This window comes from Telmatherina bonti, assembly GCF_933228915.1.
Source record: "Telmatherina bonti genome assembly, chromosome: 18".
NCBI lineage: Eukaryota > Metazoa > Chordata > Actinopteri > Atheriniformes > Telmatherinidae > Telmatherina > Telmatherina bonti.
Window position 1 is genome coordinate 22147779 of NC_136616.1, and position 20284 is coordinate 22168062.

The 20284-nt window shown below is 37.6% G+C and overlaps 1 protein-coding gene across 2 annotated transcripts in view; it reads left to right on the forward strand.

Annotated features, from left to right (window-relative positions):
* The window catches only part of LOC306768853 (glucosidase 2 subunit beta-like), a 143038-nt gene that overhangs the window by 43351 nt on the left and 79403 nt on the right, over window positions 1–20284 (forward strand). For both annotated transcript variants that reach the window (XR_013771667.1, XM_079257312.1), the window contains exon 9: window positions 4386–4472. Coding sequence is in view for 1 of the 2 variants with exons in the window: in XM_079257312.1 (XP_079113438.1) it covers window positions 4386–4472 (87 nt within the window). In the remaining variant the exon portion in view is untranslated. The remainder of the gene's footprint in view (window positions 1–4385; window positions 4473–20284) is intronic.

The window sequence follows — 20284 nt, forward strand, 5'->3', positions numbered from 1 at the left end:
CTCTCCAGCCCACAAAAGACAATCTTAAGACGACTCTTGTTTCGTCTCATTCTCTCTTTTAATCTTTTTGCGTTTCTTTGCTGAATTAGCGACGTTGCATGTTTAAAACAGCCAGTTCCTTATTATACCGTGAAGCAAAACGTCACGTTGCGTCCCGGATGTAACAGTTGTAGAGTGCAGTTTGTCAGCCTCAGGACACTGCTGTGTAGCAGCGGCTGTAGGAATGCCCATGATAGACGTCACTGTGTCATTGAACAAGTCCAAGATGCAAAATTTTAAGCTCAAAAAGTTACGTAATGCAAAAATTAGGAACATAATTGCTTATCAAGCTTATGCTAATATAAGCAACCATAGTAACCATAGTATTTGACTTGAGGGTTAGTTGTTATATGAAACCACACAGACTCTCTAGGTTTTGGAGCATGTTCATAATGCATATGGAAAAAGTAAATGAACCCCCATATCAAAGATGTTGGCTTTTCAGGCAGATTTGCTCCAATACTGTCTCCATCAATCATCTTGGTGTTGCATTTACACAAGCAAAGCTCAACACAAACAAGATTTTTGAGGTAGTATAACAGATTAAAAATGATGAAGTAAGTGATACCAACCAAACATTTATAGAGGCACTTGCACTTATCTTGCTCCAACCTTTCAGATACTCATAAGAATTTTGTCTTGTGACACCTGCAAATTTAAATGAATTGCTGAATTAAATTTTAATATTGAAATTGTTTGAAAGTTAAAAAAAAAATTTTTTTTTTTTTTATTGTATTGTATTAAGCTTTGCTGTTTTTGATGTTTTGATGTTTGCATTGTTTCTGATGTCAAAAACAAACATTAGCACTGAATGTGACAAATTGAGCTGAAATGTCACCTTGTTTAATGGGACCATACTGTACAAAATGATCATTATGCAGCATGTAAGACTTGAACTACTCCATTAGATCGTTCACTCCTCAGGAAAATATTTCACTGAGATAGTAGGATAGATTAAATGAAAGTTGGGGAGATTTTTTTTCTGGCCTTCTAAACTGTATGAATTGTTTTTTATTTGGAATGGAAGTAAGTCACCCCCTGTTGGTCATTAGAAAAAAAATGCAGATTAAGGCCTTTTACTTATCAGACCTGGAGGCTAGAATGTCTGCTTCTTTCACAGTCTATGCTTATGTACTAATACTGTGTGGGAGGGATAATATTTTCACTTGTGTGGGTTCCTGGTAATAGATGTCTCATCTTTTTGTTTGTGCTGTTTCCACATATTTGCAAGGCGATACATTTCATAACTCTGACTAGAAACCCAATCTTCTCATGCCAGGTAGATATAAGTGGTATTTGTGGAACTGTACGTCTGGGACAAGCTGGTTCTATCAAATAACATCAGTATGTAACAATGTTATTTGATCTTTTCTCTCTTGTAAGGCAATATCTTTGCATACAGTTTTATCAGTCACTGTGTTTGACAATATGTAGTGTGCAGCTTATTTCTCAGGGCTGATGGGAAATTTTCACATGGCTGAAACTCTGAAACAGATGCAATTTATAGAGACATTCCACTGGTTCTAATTTTCAACACGAGTTATGTAAGGTTTGTACAAAAAATGGTCAAATTCAGTCACTACTATTAAGGTTCTGATAAAAAAGCAAACAAACAATGATTTCACAGTATTGTTCTACTATGGAAATTACCTGTTGGAATTTATTTGGTATAATTTTATTGTGTTATTTAAAGCTAAATTCTGAGAACAAACCTAGAAATGTTCTTAGGTTCGAGCCTGGCCTTTCTGTGTGGAGTTAACATTGACATGTATGCATAGCTGATCCTAAATATAACTACTTATGAATAATTAAGACTAAAGACTTTAAATCAAAACTTTGTCTTGTCTGTTTAGGTTAAGTCAATCATTTGATTCAAAGTATTCCAGGTTCAGATAACAAAAAGACAGAATGAGTAAAGTCATTTCGATTGGATTCTTTAGGAAGATATTGTGCCGTCAAAAAGGTTTTAGACCCTTTCATGCGTCACCTCATTTATTCCCATCTTCATCCACAATTTCCCATTGTTATGAAGTGTAAGCAGGGTTTTAGAAAATGTTTTGTTATTTTATGAAAAAGAAAATGCTGAATTGTTTGGTTTATTACCAAATCTTAGTTATGATTGTTTTAATTCAGCTGCTGTGCATCCCAATTTTCTCTGTGGTCATTGAGATGCTTCTACAACTTGATTTAGTTAAGTGGTTCTAAATATAATTAAAAAGACAGATCGTACCTGCCTGGTCTCACAGTTAATGCTGCCTATTCATTATTTGTCAGCGTTTGAGCCTCTACTTCTGGCATAATGTTGTCAACACACATGCACTATTATGCTTAATTTTAAACCTAGGAACCACCAACGCACATCTAAGATCAGTATAAATGAAAAATGCGGTATTTGATCGGGCACCCAGAATTCAATGGTCATCTGAACAATTCATACCTTAAAGAAACACTAGTCTTCAGATGAAATAAAGATATATTCAATCAACTTCTTAACAAAGTAGTTCAAAGCTTATAGGATCATTACAAAAAGCAAAATAATTCAATTCAATTCAGCTTTATTTGTATAGTGCCGCTTCACAACAATGTTGTCACAGGGCACTTTACATACACATCATTTCAAGCCAATTCAGACATAGCCTATAATAGAAACCAACTTATTGCATCCAATCGTGAATTCGATCCAATCCCCCATAATGAGCACGCACAAAGCGGCAGTGGGAAGGAAAAAAACTCCCTTTTAACAGGAAGAAAACCTCCGGCAGAACCCGGCTCAGGGAGGACGGCCATCTGCCTCGACTGGTTGGGTCGAAGTTGCTATCTCTGTCAAAAGTGTTTTAACCAGATGCTTAATAATATATTAATTGTTTTTACTGTCCGATACATTCTTTTGTGTCATTGTAGAACTTTGTGTAGATTTATAATCAAGGGAAGGAATCAAATCTAGATGAAATGACAAATGCAGAAAAAATCATGGCAGTGGTTTTCTTGGTATTTCGCTGTTTCCCACAAACAGATTTTTACTGTTAGTTTGACTGTAGTTTTCGGAGTACTTGAAATTGAAGCTGCAAAACTGAACATCTCAAATCTTCTTACGGATTTGAATATCTGAGCTTAATTTCACCAAATAAATAAATAAATAAATCACCAAAAATATTATTTTAGAATCCCAAATAACATCTTTGGATATTTCATAAGGCTTTAGCAGAACAATTATTGACAGAAAGAATAAATTAGAAAGAATAAATCAACCAAACCCTCATCATTTAATCTAAAAAAAAAAAAAAAAGCTCCGACAACTGATTTATGTCAAGAAAAACAAACAAAAAGATTTAAGAAGAAATGAACTATAAGGATTTAAATCCAGATTGACTCTGTGTGCCTGTCTTCTTGTCCAAATCCACAATTGTGTTTATTAGTTTACCTTAATTGTGCATAGTATCAAAAGGTCACCGCCTGCTGCGATACATCACTGCCAAGATGGCTTCCAGGTGACACTGTTTTTAATGAATAAACATTTAAAGCCCTACTGACTCCCACCTCGCTTTTGCCATCCTTTACCTCCTAATGTGCAGCAGCATCACTTTTTTTTTTTTTTTTTTCTGGCCTTGCACAAGGTCCTTTGAATGATGGGCTTTCACTGGTATGCACCGCCTCACTGACTTTCATTTCAGCTGGCAAAAGGCAGCAGATTAATTTGCTTGTCAATTTTTTGCCCCCAGTGGGAGACCCTGTTTATTGAGATAGAAGGAATGATGTGTTTGTCCTCCAGTGGATTAAAACACGGAGTGTATATCTAGTAACCATAGACGTTTGTGTTGATGAATGGTACTCCACTCTTGTAAGCTTAAACTTCTTGTTGTAAGAGCTGATTTAATAAGGTGTTTTGAATGGATAAAAAGTCATAGCGGTAAAGATTATTGGAAGGTGAGTCTCATCGCAGATAGATGATGAAGTGTTTATTAGCGCTAATGTAATGCACTTTTATAAACCCATACCTGTGGGACCAAAAGGCACCATGTACAATAGTCATAGCCTACATGCAGTTTAGGTTACATGTCAGAGTGTGTTCATGTTTTTGAGGAGATGTACACATTTATAGTTCGATTTAGGCTTGAAGTCTAATTAATAATTTAGACAAAAAGGAAAAGCCTCATATATTGAATGCCTGTTAAAAATCAAGCATGGCAGTGAGCATAGCTACTTTTTTTTTTTTTTCCCCGCTTTTTCTCAGTCGAATAAACATGCAGAATGTAATTTTTTTTTCTTCTAGATTTTCAAGCAAAGTTTGATCAGCCTTTGCAAATGTTTGCTTTTTATAATGTTAAAATTTCTCTTCTTACCTTCAGGCTTTGTTGGGAGGAGATCATCACATAGGCCTCACTAAATTTCAGCACACACTCTGGGACGTCTTAACACGAGGTGACAGCGTCAAGGTAAGACCTAAATATCAAACCAAACTTTTCTCATTACTTGAATTTTTTCTGTACTGTCTTGGTTAGATCTTCATTAGGAGAAGAAATGTAAAATCCAAAACAGTTTTAACAAGGTCCTTATGACCACTTGTAGATGCTGGAGAAAGATGGTGTCCATTTCCCGATTTTTCAAAACGTCCCCACAACATTTTATTTGCCTTTGCTACTCTAAAATCAAAATATTATGTTAGTTTTGTTTTTAGAAAGAAAGGAACAATTCCACATTTATCTACTTTAACTGTTTAATAAAAGCATATTGAAGTTACCGATGTGTAATAAAGACGGGTTTACTATGGATGTGCCCAGCTGTAACATGATTGCAGTTCAAATGCAAACAAGAAGGAAGAAGAAGCATTACACGTTTCAGATATGTTAAACCCTCTTTTCCTGCTCTCCTTGGCAGGGCTTATAACAAATTATCACATTTTCTTACAACTAATGAGACCCCCTCCACACCTTTTCTTAATGTGTAGTACTTAGAAAATGTTTGCAAGCTCCCAAAGCTGTTAATAATGGAGAATTATAACGTCAGACAAAAATCCCAGTTTTATCATTTAAGCAAAACCTTTTTTGTATTTCAAGTGCTCTAAGAGCTTCTGCCAATAAACCTTTTTTGAAGGACTGAGTTGTAAGACAGGCTGGTTTGATTTGGGAGCTGGTTCCACTTAAAGACTCGGCACCCTTCACTTTCTGTATTTCTTTGCAGAATCATTATTTCACTCTGACACAGTTAATAGAGTTGTTCTCCACTATTCCAATTCCTTTAAAGGTTAATGAAGACAGTGTGAAGAACAGTGTGAATTTTCACGCCAAAGTTAACTGGAATTTTAGGGCACGGCAAGTTTATCTTCTACAGTGAATATAATGGATTCAGCTATTCTTCTAAAATATACTGAATTAATAATAGGAGTAAATTCTGGGGAATACAACCCTCTTTAGCAGTTTCTGTTTCTCGTTTTGCTTTGACTCATCCTCAACACTTATTTCCATTAGCAGTTTAAAGTCAACAGTAGCTGTGTATATATGAAAATTGAAAAACATGACACTTTTGTCTCGCAGCATGTGTGGAATCAGCTTCTACAACAGAGAGAAAATTATACGTGCAAAATGAGAAAAACTTATTTTCCTTCAGTGAAATGTGCAAAAGCCTGATTACTCCTGACTTGTAAATGTAGCTGTCACAACACAAATGACTTTTGTTTAGTCTGCACTTGTCAAGAGTTGCTAAACTGCCAGCATATTTCGCTTAAAGCTCAGGTTTATAAGTCGCGTTTTTCATCTGACCGCCGAGGCCTGAAAGAAACTCTCTGTGTCTCCTGAACTGAGGACGTAGAAAGTACCCGATACCATCCTTTCATTTCCGCTCCTCCAGATAAAAAGATGAGAGAGGGAGAGGACGAAAGTGAGGCCTATCAGGCTGGGCAGCAGTGATTGAGTCCCTTCACAAAGCCACAGGGAGAATCTGCACAAATAACTCACTCCGCCGATAAGAAGCTAGTCATTTCCATAGACAGAAAAAAAAAAAGAGAAAACATTGGGCTTCAGATTAGATTTCACTATGTGCCCAGCTTATCTTGGCATTGCTCCATTGCAGAATGTGAATCATAAAGCAAACTCCTGTTGCCCATCTTGTAATGAAAACAGCACTGAAATACATATGGACCACAAAAAAGAGATTTTATTTTCAATTTTTATTACCAGTTTCAACCTGTCAATATGATGTTTGTCATTGAGGACAAAATCTAAATTTTCACTACTTGCACCTTTTGCTGTGTATGAAATAGGCCTTTTGCATATGCTTTTTGCATTCACCTTTGTTGTGTAATGTGTGAGAGTGCTGAGGGGACGAAATGTGGTCAAAAGTTGATCTGTCATTGATTCAACACTTCTGGTACAGAAGGTATTTGGTAATGTAAGAACAACAGGCCAATCTGAAGCCAGCATCAAGGCAGTGCAGTTGGTGGTACTCTTCAGTGCCTCTAAATAAACTAAAATCCAGACATGAAAGCTAACAGAATCATCCCAGCCATATCTTATTTCATTGAGAAGCAGAAATCTAGGAAAAGCAAGTATGTTGTGGATTGTGAAGATAAAGAATTACTTTTTGTTAGAGATGAGCCATAAGTGTGAGGCAAAAACATTAGTTTGGACTAAGAAACGGCCCATCCTGTTCTTTGAGGTAGACCAATTAGGATCAAAACCCTCTAACAAATTTCTTCAAGTGTAGTCCACAATGCACCAAATTTTAAAGTAGATTTGAGTTTTAAAACCTCTCATAGCCTGTTACATAATAGCCTGAAGTCTTTCTAAGCTATGCACATAAGCAAACCACAATGTCAAACCTGACATTTATTGACCTGTCAAGAAAAAGCAACAAAGCAAAGGCCAGGTAAAATGAGAGCAGCAGAGTATAAAATAGTTTACGTTTACCATTACGTTTACTGTTATGTCTAAGCATTGAAACTTGCGCTGCCAAAGATTCCTAAATATCAGTCTTGAAATTGTTAGTTGTTGGAAATGACAATCATTCATACTTTTTTAACCAGACACAGGTACTTTAAGGAAAGAGGGAAAAAAAAAAAGCTGTAGTAGTTATATTATTTATTCATGGTCATGACTATCTAACCAAATAGTTCTGCTGGGATTGAGGAGAACAAGCTTCAAACTATCATTGTGATTATGAATATGGCATTCAAAGGCTTTTTCTTGTGCATAGGAATGAGCACAACCTCATTGTATATACAGTTCTTTAAGTAACTTCCTCTCATCCAGGAATGGGTTCTTAAAATATCAGATTTATATATTTTTTTTCATCCCCAAAGAATACCTTTATAAATGTTGTATGAGATTAGGTTTGTTCCTTTAACTGTATTAGCCCTCAGTGCTTCTAATGTTAACTGCTTATCAATACTAACAGCGTTTTATTTGATTTGAGGTATTTTGTTGAAGTATATTGTCATTATATATGCAACCAAATACAAATTAAAAAGAGAAGCCTGTGAAAGGAAAGCCTTTTCTGTCAAGCCATGTTGCTGTTGGGAACTACTGGTGTTTGAATTGCATGGAGACACTTGTTCACCAAGATATTGTGAACCACCCTAAAGCTTTTAAGTTTTTACATGTCTTTTTTTCTACTATTGAGCATGTCATCTGGCATCATTGCAACAGCCAACTTCCTCCTTTAGATGCTGTAGTCAGAAGAAGATCAGGCTACAGAATGTGCCACATTAAGACTGGTGACAGGCTTGACCTTTTCAAACAGACACAATGGGACTGGGTGTTATTGTGTTAGGCTGAAGACTAACGCAATAGCTACTGTGGCTTATGTTTTTTTTTTTTTTTTTTTTTTTTTTTAAACCACACTCCACATGATGCTTGCGTTCTCTATATAACACATATCCTGGCAACGCATACAATTGCAATGATGGAGCTGTCTGGTTGAAAAAGCAAATGAATGAATCATCAAATTTTCTCAATTAGGAGGTAATTATGTGCCTTTTCTGTCTTTATGACTTGAGTATAACCTTCCATCTCCTGCTTTGTCAGAGAGTTGCTAAGTTACAAATGACCTTAGTTACAGGAAGCAACATTATTGATTGATTCATTGAACATTAATGGTCATGACTGTAATAAACTAGCCAAAAGTTATTTCTCCTGTAGTCAAGTCAACCTAAAACAAGAATATAAAATGATACAATTATTCTGATCACAACAGAGAAATGAAAAAATGTGTAAAACTTTGTGATTTAGAAGGCTACAGACTGCAAAAGAACTTCACTACTAATTGAGTTTGAATTCTAATGTTGACAGAGCTGAGCAATGTTTACCAATTTATGGAAATGAGTTTTAATTTAAACTTTGAGTGTCCAGTTTGCTGATAGTTTGTGGAAATGAGTTCCAATGTAGAAAATGTAGAAAATTCATAAAAAAGCTTTTTCATGCTCCTCTTGCTGCAATGATTGTTGCACCCCTTATTAAATACAGATGTTCTTTAACTAAAACTGCAAAGGTGAAGCCTATGCTAAATATACAGTCATATATAAGGCAAGCATTTACATATTAAATCATATTTTTCCAAATATGGTTAAATTTCAAATATTGAAAAATTAAAAACATTTGATGTCTTAATATTTGGATATCTGACCCTGTTACAAACCTTTTCATCCATCGTATAAAAGTAAGTTTGGAATCAGTCTCAAATCCCACGTACATATATTCAGATATAATATACAGCCTCTCACTGATAGATGTTATATGTGGCGCTATATTGAAATTGTTTGACTTAAGGCTCATTTATTCTTCCTTTTTTAATTTATATATGTACATCCATTTCAAACAACACTGTTGTCATAACTAAATTCTGCAAAAACCTAACAAATTACTCTTGTAAGGGAAGCATTAGTTCTATGGAGAGCTCAGGAAGCCTTCAATTCTAAATGTACTGATATACACACAAACTGAACACAGATGACAGACCGAAGTTTTTGTTTCTACTGTATGTGTACGCACATTGTATAGGAAGCATAAATCTTCTACTAAAAACATTCATGCTGTTTTTTGACAAATTTAGATGAAAACAACACTGCTTTAACTATGCCATTAGATGAACCAAGACATTGGTAAGTTTATTCGCAACTTGTATTATTCCATCACTAAATGCATAAACTACAGTGTCATCTGCATAAATCTGGATATTGCAATTAGAACGTTTAGATGGCTGATCATTAAAGCCCCACTGTCCCATCCACCCGTGTGCTAATTGAGACTAGAGGGAGGACATCAACCCCTACCCTCCTTGACAAATCAGCTGAAATACACAATGAAACATGAGAATAAACTCTTGAAAAATATAGCTGAAAAAAGCACATGGTCATCTGCTATTATGACTTCTGTGAAGAGTAACAGTAACTGAACACTGTTGCAACGGAGCTTTTCTTCTGCTGGCTTCTGCTTATAGCAAATAGAAGTAAATTATCCAACTCAAATGAGTGGATAAAGTAGTTGCTGGACTAACTTGCCCTCTTTCTAACATTACGCCAAAATAAACTTCACTAGTAAAATGAATTAACTTACCTCTCCAGCAGAAAGGTGCAACCTCTTCATCAGTTTTGAAGTCCCTCTCTCTACGGAATCATATCCATCTGGTAAACACTACGCCAATGTAGACTCTTGTTTTCTCCTGGTTATTATGTGTTTTTTTTTTTTCTTTGCTATTTTTTTTCCTTCCTCTTGCGGGGCTAAGAGTATAGATGGTCCTCTATTTGAACGGATAACAACAAAATGATTGTGATTACCCTTACGTAAAATATGTAATTACGAAAGCATCACTTGATTTTTTGTTAATTTAAGCCAAATTAGTTGCATACTGTACTTTTAAAATGACATGAAAATACTGAGGGACAAGAATTGATTCTTGCATGAGCCAGTACATTACAGTTTTTTTTTTTATTATTACTGTATATACACTGACATACAAAGACCAATGTACAAAATCTGATTCTACACATTTAAATGTATGTGAATTAAGTAAAACTAGATCTTGGACCAAACACAAACAAACAACAACAAAACAACAACATTACATGTGCCAAATACATTCTTTAGATAAAGAAGTTGGCTGCCTCAGTTGCTCAGATACCACTTTCTTTGCCATCTTTGACACTGTAGGTAGAATACTGATTAAATCAAAAGAACAGATTTCCAAGCACTTGGAATTATTCCCTTACCAAAGGAAAGATTTCCAGTTTTAGCAACAGCATTGGCATCTTGTGAGCATAACAGTATTCTTACCAAAAATTTCCCTTGCTTTGGATTGGCAGGAGTGGCCAACTCCAGTCCTCGAGAGCTGCACTTCTGCAAGTGTTGGGGGTTTCCCTGCTGCAACACATCTGATTCAATAGGCAATTAGTAGACTTTTACAGAGTTTGATGTCAAGCGTTTTACAAGTCTGCTAATTAAGTCTGACGAGAGTCAGGTGTGTTGCAGCCAGAGACCGTATATGAAAGATTGATGGAGCCTGTGCAGAATCTCAAAAAATTGCGGTTCCCCCTTCATCCGCTAGGGGCTGGCTCCAAAACAGAGCAAATCCCCGTTGACTCCCATGTTAAAAAGGCCAACTTCATGACAGAAATAAACCTGTATACAGCCTGGTACAAAAAAAACATTTTAGGTTTAATAGATCAGGTTTACCTTCACAAAACTGTGGGGGGAGTGAATTTTTTTCTTCTCCATTTAGAAGTAATTTCAGATCGAAATTTGGCATATTTAGGGGCATGCCCTTTTGATTGACAGGTACACAATCTCCCACTTCAAGAAGGAGGAATGTAGAACAACCGTGGTTTTTAGCTGCTTGACAGTGTGACTTAGCTTTAGTCTGCTTACCGATAGCTGGTTGGCTCCTGTTAGCTCTGCGTTTGCTCGGTTAGCTCTTAGCTACAGTCAGGTTGGAGATCCCTAGATGTCAATCATCAACGACACGCTTAGAGACCCCCTCTCAGCTGCACCACTTTGCTCATTTTTGTATTTTCCAGGAGAGACGACAGACGCGACGTTGCCAAGATGCTGATGGTAGGAACCGCCCAATGAGCTTCAATTCAGCTCTTCAGAAACCAACGGGTGTGGTCACAAAGGCCCCATCTTTTTACAGTCTATGGTTGCAGCAGGGAAACTCCTAACAACTGTGGGACTGAGGCTGTTGAAGACTGGTGTTCAACAGGTGCCCACCCCTGTTTTCGGGGACCTGATTTAGTTGTTCAACACAATTTAGTAACAGGGTGATTGATAGTGCTTTATAGAAACATTAAAACATTAGGAAAGATAAGAAGGATAATAGACTAAAACTATTAAAATAACTGATCAAGTTAAAAAAAAAGAAAAAAAAAGAAAAAAAGCCTAAAAGAAACCAAGCAAATTTAGACTTTTGCATAAAAATTAATGAAATGCAACTGAGAGCAGGTAGGAGTTTAACCTGGATTTAAATCAACTGAGTGTTTGAGGTGATTTGAGGCTTTCTGGGAGTTTTTTCCAGACATGTTGAGCATAGAAGCTGAATGCAGCTTCTTCTTTTTTTGGTTCTGACTTTGACTCTACTAAATATAAATGAAAGCAAAAGCTGTCATTTTATTGTAATGATCACAACATTACAGTAAATAACTTCTGCTGTGAAACTTTATTTTTGCTGGGTGTCATGGCTCGTAATGTTGCAATTTTCCTATTAGTGCAAAAGTTTAAAACCGTCCCTCTTCAGTGTTAAGAAATTATGATGAAAGATATATTTAAAAAGAAAATATAGTGAATGTAAAGTCGCTGAGGTTAAATGAGGTTGAAGTAGAAATCTGTGTGTCACTTCAAGCTATGGCACAAACTGTAGAAGTGTTGACAAGATGTTACCTTCCCATCAAACAGCTGCATCTGACACAAAAGGGGGGATTTAAAGAAACCGATTCAGTTAAAGTGGAAGCTGTGGAATCACTAGAGGGTACAGCAAACTAAGCAGAGTATTTTGGGACAGGGGTCTTGGGCTGTGGAGGTTGATGTGCTGTTAAGGCTACATTTGTGTGAACATTTAATGGACCCCCCGCTGTTCCTCCTGTCGCACACTCGTACAGAGGCCTTAAGCAAACCTGACATCCAGAGCATTTGGGGAACTCTCTATATCTATCGCAGCACACCCCCCCTCCCCCTCGCCATTTCTTTTTAGGCAAAAACAACTTTGGTGAATATTTTATGGGGTACATTGCCTCAGTTTCACTGTGTCGAGCAAGGAGAGTGGCACGCAATGACGACTGACAGGCCCATTCGCCAGCCTCTGCTAGGAGACAGCCTTTTGTTTCAGTCTGTCTTCCTGACAGTCTTACTCCTTTTTTCCCATCCTGTTTCCCTTCTGTCACAGGCTTTTAGTTGACAATCTGGCTGCTTTTCATTTATCTGCTTCTTTAAATTTTCGTATGACTCCAGAACTTCTGCTGATCCATCTGATAGTGTTGGTTAAAATGCCAGCATATGGATACAAATCAGCTTTTTCACAGCATTCACAAGCACAAAAAATGATGCAACCACACTAAAACTTAACTGAATTCCTTAAGGCAAGTTTGATTTTTTTTTGTTTTTTTTTTATTAAGCAATTAGTAATGTAAGGCTTTTATTATACTACATAGTAATCCCCTTACCCTAACCACCTCCTTCACACAGCTTCACATCACAGAAATATTCTGTAAAGCCATAAACCATAAAATGAAAACGACTAAATCAATTTTGTTGTTTATTTCAGTGCTACTCAAACGGTAATGCCAGACTCTCCATATCCGATTTCTTACATACAAGCTTCAGTGATCACCTTTACTGCCATTGAACGAAACACTTCATTTCCCTCCCAAACATTCAATTTCATGGAGGGATGAGAAATGCCGCCCTTTCTGTGCCGTTTCTGAACATCAGACGACGCTCTGTTTTGCCGTCCCTGCTATATCACTGTAACTTCCTCCTAGCTCTTCTATTGAATAAACATTGTACTCGCTTGACTTTCCGCCTCACTTCGCTCCGCGTGACGAGCAGCTGAATGGTGTCACAGTCACAAAAGGGCAGCTCTGTTGCTCTGTTGTGACAACATTCACATTTGATGTTGAAGTGGTATGCCTTGGCTGCCATGTTCTTCACTTTTGCTCTTTTACTTTCTTGTAGCTGCTCCTGCTGGATCTCACCGCCATCGCACATTTGGGGAAAGCCAACTGGCGTGACCCGAAAGTGTGCTGCCGTTTTTCTCACCGCTGGCCGCCATCCACTTTGCATGCATGAATGCAGAGAAACGCGGTCATTTTTTAATATTAAATAACTTTAATGGGATCTTACTCTCATCTGCACTAGGCAAAGCAGCAAAGGGAGCCATTTATGCATAAATAAATATTTGTGGGTGTGTTCCAGGACAAATTTGCCATTTTTATGTGAATGTGCCACACAGATGCAGGCTTTGTGCTGCATTCATCATTGTAGCCTTTTTGACCGTATTATACACTGAAGCTCACTTGGACTGAGTGCCACATTCAAGTATTTCTCCTTTTTTTTGCTGAGCAATAATAGAAAGGCAATAATGTAGATGTGGTATGTTTGTGTCTGCGTCAGAACTGTGAAAGTCAAATTCCCTTCTGTCAAGATTCTCAGAAAACCTGCAGCTTTCTGGTAATTGTTTCCAGTTCTACTTATGTTGTCAGCTCCTTTTAAGGGGGTGCTTCAGGTTAAAGCCTAAACCTGTTTTTGTTTTTTGTTTTTTTTTTCCTAAGGAGACATAAAAGATAGAAATTGTGCAACTGAGTTTATCGTTTCTAATCTCTCTTTATTGAGCTTAGTTTTTCCTGGTGTGAAAATGAAACATGATAGCGTGTAATAATTGACAGGAAGAACATCTCTTGGTTTAAAGAATTCTGTTTGGAGGAGCCATTAAAATTAATGACAAGACTGACTCTTTAAAATCATCATGACTCACTCTGTCACCGTTTTAGCTGTGAGCTTGAGATACAGAAGAGGAAAGTGCCAGCAGCCATGTATGAAACTGTGAAAGGAAAACTACTCAGGGTATCTTTGTCCTCTGTTAGAACAGTGTCGCAGATGAGGAGAAGGTGGGGGAGAAGCGGAAAGAGCGGAGGAGGGAACTAAGAGAAGTGGTGGGGGGGCATAAGAGAGACGAAGTTTCTTGCAGCTGCCCAGCCGGAGGCCCAAAATATGTGGCACTTTCCTCCTTACAGCGTCACCAGCCATCCATTCTCGCCTGTCATTATTTTACCTCTTGCAGAGGACACATGCCGTCTCTGAGGCATACATATGCACACGTCTACTGCCACACACACTCTGTCTGCTCTTTATCTACTTTCAGAAGGTGCCAGAATTAAATACTTAAACTTAGCTAAGTTGAACAGAATTCATCAGAAAACACGTAATTTATTGTTCATGCAGATCAAGTCCAACTTGTTGGGGTATTGACACTGGATTTCAAGCTGTGGATTTTGGTTTTTCACAGAAAGGGGAGTTAGTTAAGCTTGTTTCTTGTGTTTTTATCTATTTTTATAAATATCTGGTTGGTTAGGATCTTGGGAATTAAGGGATTGAATCGAAGACTTTTGCTTTTTGTTGTACTTCCCAAGACATGTTTGAGTTTTTATGAGATGAAGTGTCCTGCTGGGAGATGACGTTTCAGTCAAAAAGTGACATTACCAGTTTTGGGTGTGCTTGGAGTGCAGCTGTGGTTGATGTGTGTCACATTTGCATCCATATAAAACCTAGGTTCCAAGTTATCCGGGCAAAAAACTTGTACTCTGACTTTCTCTGGTAGGAATCGCAGAAGCTCATTTAACGAGCACTACAAGATGACTGTGGCCTTGTTTGCATGATGATGCTGAGACAGTAACACATAAATATTTTCAACAGTGTGAACCAAGCATAAAGGTTTGAGAAGGGGCTCCAGGTTGTAATTTTCCTAAACTGTGACCCCTCGATTCCATCGAGCGCAAAAATACTGTTGCTTAGCAGCTGATCGCAGCAACTCTAGGCAGTCGGAGTGGTTCCACTTGGTGTGCTGCGGTCACTTTATTGCAAAGCGGAGGATTGTTCAGAGAGAAAGACAGTTGATGAAAGGCAAAGAGGATCTGGTAGATTTTACAAGCAAAAGCCTGCATGTCTATACTTCGCATCCCATATTAGGGTGGTACCGCCACCATGCCGTAAGGTGAGACGGAATCTCACTTGATAGTTCACATCATGGACAGCGAGGCACTCATCTTGGAGGTGGAAAGCTGCAACGTTTTGCATTGTTGCAGTTGTTCTTGGTTGGTTTATTGTTCACTTTAAAGCCTACAAGTACACCAACATTTGCACAATGATGCTCACGCAATTAAGACGCTGCTGGTGGAACAGGATGCCAGGTAGAAAGCTCAGCAGAGCTCTCCGCTGCGCTTCCGCATTCAGTGCAGCCCAGTGCAACACCTGCTGAAATCACAGTAACACTACTGAACTTCTGTTATCTGCTTGTGTCATTTTAAGTTATTTGGTCTCTTGAAGCAAAAGCTGCTTCTTGCCCAACACTGATGCTATCAACAATGATGTATAGATTACATTTGTCAGAAAGTCAATAATCTTCTGTATGTGTGGAAAATTACCAGAAAATGCTAATGGTCAAGACCTGGGTGAATGAGTGTTATGTCTTCCAGTCTGATGAAGATGTAGTACACACTTGGGGTGCATTGCAGCTAAGTCTCACAGCCCACTACAGGCCTGACATGCATACTACATAGTTTCTAGTATGACTCTCATTTTCCATCTGCACACAGACCGTTTTATTTTGCTATTGTATAAATGCAAATTTATTTTTTTTATGAGCAAAGGGACAGATTTTGGGTTTAGCGTGAAAATGCTATGGTGCAAGCAGAGCCTGGAGTCTTTTGAATATTGAGCTCCACAGTCTATGTAGGAGCCTCATCCTGCTTCCACTCTGCAGTTGTGTCCGAACGTTAAACTCAGCAGAAGCTTCCACAAATGCTGCAGTTCAGTTCAGTTTGCATTAGCAGCAGTGTCATGAGGCAGCGGCAGATACTCTGAGCTCTGCAAACATTGTTCCTCCAGCACATTTACCATCAATCTCTGTTCCTCTGCAGAAATATACATTGAACCGTAAAGAGTGCTGTCTAAACATAAAACCTAAAGTTGACTTTGGTACAGCTGAAGCCTGGGCATTAAATGCCAGTAACAGCTTTCTTTTAAATGAGCAGAGAGCTGTTGAGCACCGAGAGTTGTGGCGACACAGTCTGTGCAATCTGTTGAATAGAGCTCTGTGGATGTATGGCATATCCATCAAAATTTGGACGGATGCAGAGACTTATGACTATATATCAGAACTCTTCTCCTCAGCCAGATATCACCAACCTGCTATAAAACAGTGGCTCACAGAGCCCGCAGAAGCTCTTAAAATCTGCCACTGCTTCACTTTTATAAGGCATGTCTGTCTAGTATAAAACAGGAGGAAGAACAAAAAGTAATAAACATGGATGAAGCTAGCTTTACGACACATGAAAAAAAAAAAAAAAAAAAAAAAATAGGAAGCCAATGCATGCAAAATGCACTCTGAAAGTAACATGCAACCTATTTGATATAGGAAAAATCTGTTAAAGATATATGCACCAAATGAGATGTGGGAATTCAGCGTAATACTGGCGTAGAAGGAGGTTGTCTTTCCTACTTGGCTGTCATGAATGTAGGTCTGCCAAACTGAGCAACAACAACAAAAAAGCAATGGAAGTATTACATAAGTTGGTGCTCTCCGCAGTTTGAACCTTAAGTCAGCGCTGCACAGGCGGCTGTTTAAATTGCATCAGTTCCTCTGATGTAAATGTGTATAGCCTTCAACTCCCTTAGAGGTTTTAGTCATTTATTTTGATTAGGGCTGTATTTATAAGATAAGTCTCTTAAGTAAGTCGCCTGGGAAGATGGGTTGGCAAGGATGGTAGTGGGGGGAAGAAATGAAGTCTGTTTGATGATTAGAAATTCAGAAATATCTGCTTGTCAATTAATTAGCCGCTTCCTGGGTATGTGTGTCCCTCTTTTCATTTAACGGGCCCAGCTCTCGGCGGACAAATACCCATGGTACATACCCATTGTATGTCTAAGCAGTTACTCACGTCTCTGGCAGCTGGGGAACAGAGAATAAAGATCCTTCAAAGGCAGACATTTTTCGAGAGTGTGACTGTTTTCTCTTGCTGGCTGGTTTCTGAAAGCCTCGTGTTTGGCTGCTTGAAGGCTTCACAGTGCCAGTGTCTCGTTCACTGACATAAACAAGAAGTGGGGAATGATGTGGACAGAAAAAAAGGTAGACTATGAAGTTGCACTTGAAGTGATGTTTCCATTATTGCTGCTTCAGTTAGTGTGATAATATGAGCAGGAAACGTGTCTCATTGGGGCTTTTGTAATTCGGCAAGCCTTGACTATTGTCATTTTAGTTAAGTCTTTAAGTTATTTCTAATGTTTTAAACAGTTGGTCTTTCTTCAGAACCGAATGTTATTATGCTGTAATATAATCAAAGCATTTAGGCATCATTTAGGCAGTATTTTTTTTTATTTTTTTTTATTATTTCTTCAATTTGTTGTGCATCATAAATTTAGATTCTAACCAATGGAGGACCAGGGGGGTCTGTGAAACGGCAGTAAAGCATTTTTATGATGAAATTTAATTACAAGCTTTATGATTAAATAGTCTCAATTAATTGCATTTTTTTTGCATAAATTTGCTCCAAAAAGCAATTTATTTTATATTTTAATGTATTTTAAGGGACTACTAAATGAAATAATAGACAGACATTAATATTATAAACTCGAGCTCCAATAATGTCTGGATAAAAGCAATTAATTTTAAAACAAAGAAATAGAAAAGATCACTAGACAAGTTAAAGTGTAATTTTCTACACTTAAGGTAACAGCACCAGTTGTTTTTCTAGTTAAGAGTCTACAACATGTTACAGCTCTTATACCTTTTAAAATGTTTTCATCCACACTTTTCACAGGCATAAGTGTCTGATAGTAAACCAGAGCGGGATCAATCAGAGGTGATCACCTCCTGCTCTGACTGCAGCTTAAAGCTGGATGCTGCATGATGACCATGTTTCTAGTGTATTCTTTATCACAATACATGAGTATTGTGTACATGACAATACATGAATTCAGAAACTGAAGTGTCTAACCAATTAGATCACTGATAACTTTCAAGTAACAGCTGTGATTGGCTGGGACGACAAAGGAAATGCAATTGCAAACAAGATTTAAAAATGCGTGGAAAGAAAGGAAATGGAAAAGGAAATCACCTTTTTGAATAAAAGTAAGAAAAAGGGAACTCTAACTGCATTTAGGAATTGTGTTTATTTCTCATTTTCAACATATAATTTGAAAATACATTTACAAATCAAGTATTTCATACTGAATTAACATTTTAATTTGCAATTCATTTTTAATATTTCTATTTTAAATGTCTAATTACAAAACTTTGTAACTGGATTTTTCTGTATGAATTAATTGATGAATTTGAAATTATATTTAGCAATTGGTATTTTTATTTCACAGTTAATTACATGAAAATGCTCTTCTGGCTTTTCAAAGGCCCTATTGGTCTTCCATTATAACCAGTTTAGTAGTTGAAGCAATTCATAAATTTGTCCCTGGATAGGCGCATATTGGAGAAGAAAACTCAAGACTAAGCCTAATAAATATTTGTTCGTCTTATAACGTAATTGCCTAATTTTAGAGTAGTATAGGTAATTATGTTAAACAAATCAGCAGCGTTAGGCCTAAATATGACTTAGGCATTATGCCATGATGCTAATGATATGCTATGCATAAATTTTAAAATATCCCACAGCTAATAGACACTTAAAAAGTTTACAAAATAGTACAGTACAATAGGGATCAGTCTTGGAAGTTACATTTTAACAAAACAGAAGCTTTCCTGATGACAAAATGTCCAGCTGGTTGTTAATTTTGAAATGGACTAATTTGAATGTTAATGCCAAGAATATACTTTATTAGCACCGCGTGTGTGTAGGCAGCCTGCTCTGTTGTGAGCTTAAGTTTTCACACATTGTTGTATTATACTTGTTACCGGAGCATTCCACTAGGAGGCGCATTTGAGAGCTCAGACTGGACGGAGTTTCCAAATAAGATGTAAACAAACAGATGGCAAACATGACAACCATAGAGGAGGTTCGTGTTTAGTTAATTTGGAGGTCCCATCAGAAAACTTACAACAGCAGTACCGTATAAACGAGTTCAAAGTTTCTGGTTTTTGAAACTTCAGTTACTGCTGTCCATCCTTGGACCTTACGTCCAATCATACATGTTCTCACACTGCCTCTGCTGGTTATCTGCATATTGCAGCCTGCGAGTGCATACCCCTTCTTTTTCAGGATGCATGAAAACTACGCCTTTAACAATGCACAATATGTAAGGCAGTTTTGAGAAAAAGCAAACATATATGCACAATTAAAAACAAGTATATCTTTGACCTAATATAATCAAAGGTGGCTTCTATTCGCTGACTGGAATTGCAAAGCACTGTCTTAAAGTACAGTCAGTCACCTTTGCACTCTGCTTGCTAAAGTGCCACATCCATAACAAAACAAACAAACAAACAGTAGATGTTTGTAAATGTAAGATCCTGATGTTAAAATGAGCAAGAGTTGACTGCACAGCCGGTCTTGTGGTGCTCACGGCCTCTTTACACACCTGCCTGTCAGCTTGACTTTTAAGAAGCAGGCGTAGTGGTTGGCATGGGGTCATTTACATTTCCCGTTGTGCAGAATGATTCCTACACCTAATAATATGTGCAAACTCCACCTCTTCTGTTGCAGAGAGGCTTTGAGTTGTTTTTAAGCCAAATTTCAGGCAGAATAAAGTTCTTCACCTACCTTTTAGCATTCAGTTCTAGCTTAAACAGGTCCAAAGAGAGGAAACTTTGTGATAAAACAGGAAGCAGATACCGGACACATTTGTGTTCGCCTTCTGCTTAGGTAGCTTGTTTTTTTTTTGTTGTTTTTTTTTTTGCTTTCTTGCGTTCTTTCTTTCCTTCAGTTTGTGCAACCTGGGCCTGTTATGTCAGTCCACAGCTGCAGGGCATTGTGCTTGCAATAGCTGTAATCTGCAGAGGTCAGCTTTCAGTGTCTCTGGCAATGCATTATACCCGCTCACCCGAGTTACATACTACCAAAACAGGAGCGTGTTATGGCACATCAGTGTGGCATCAAAGCGGT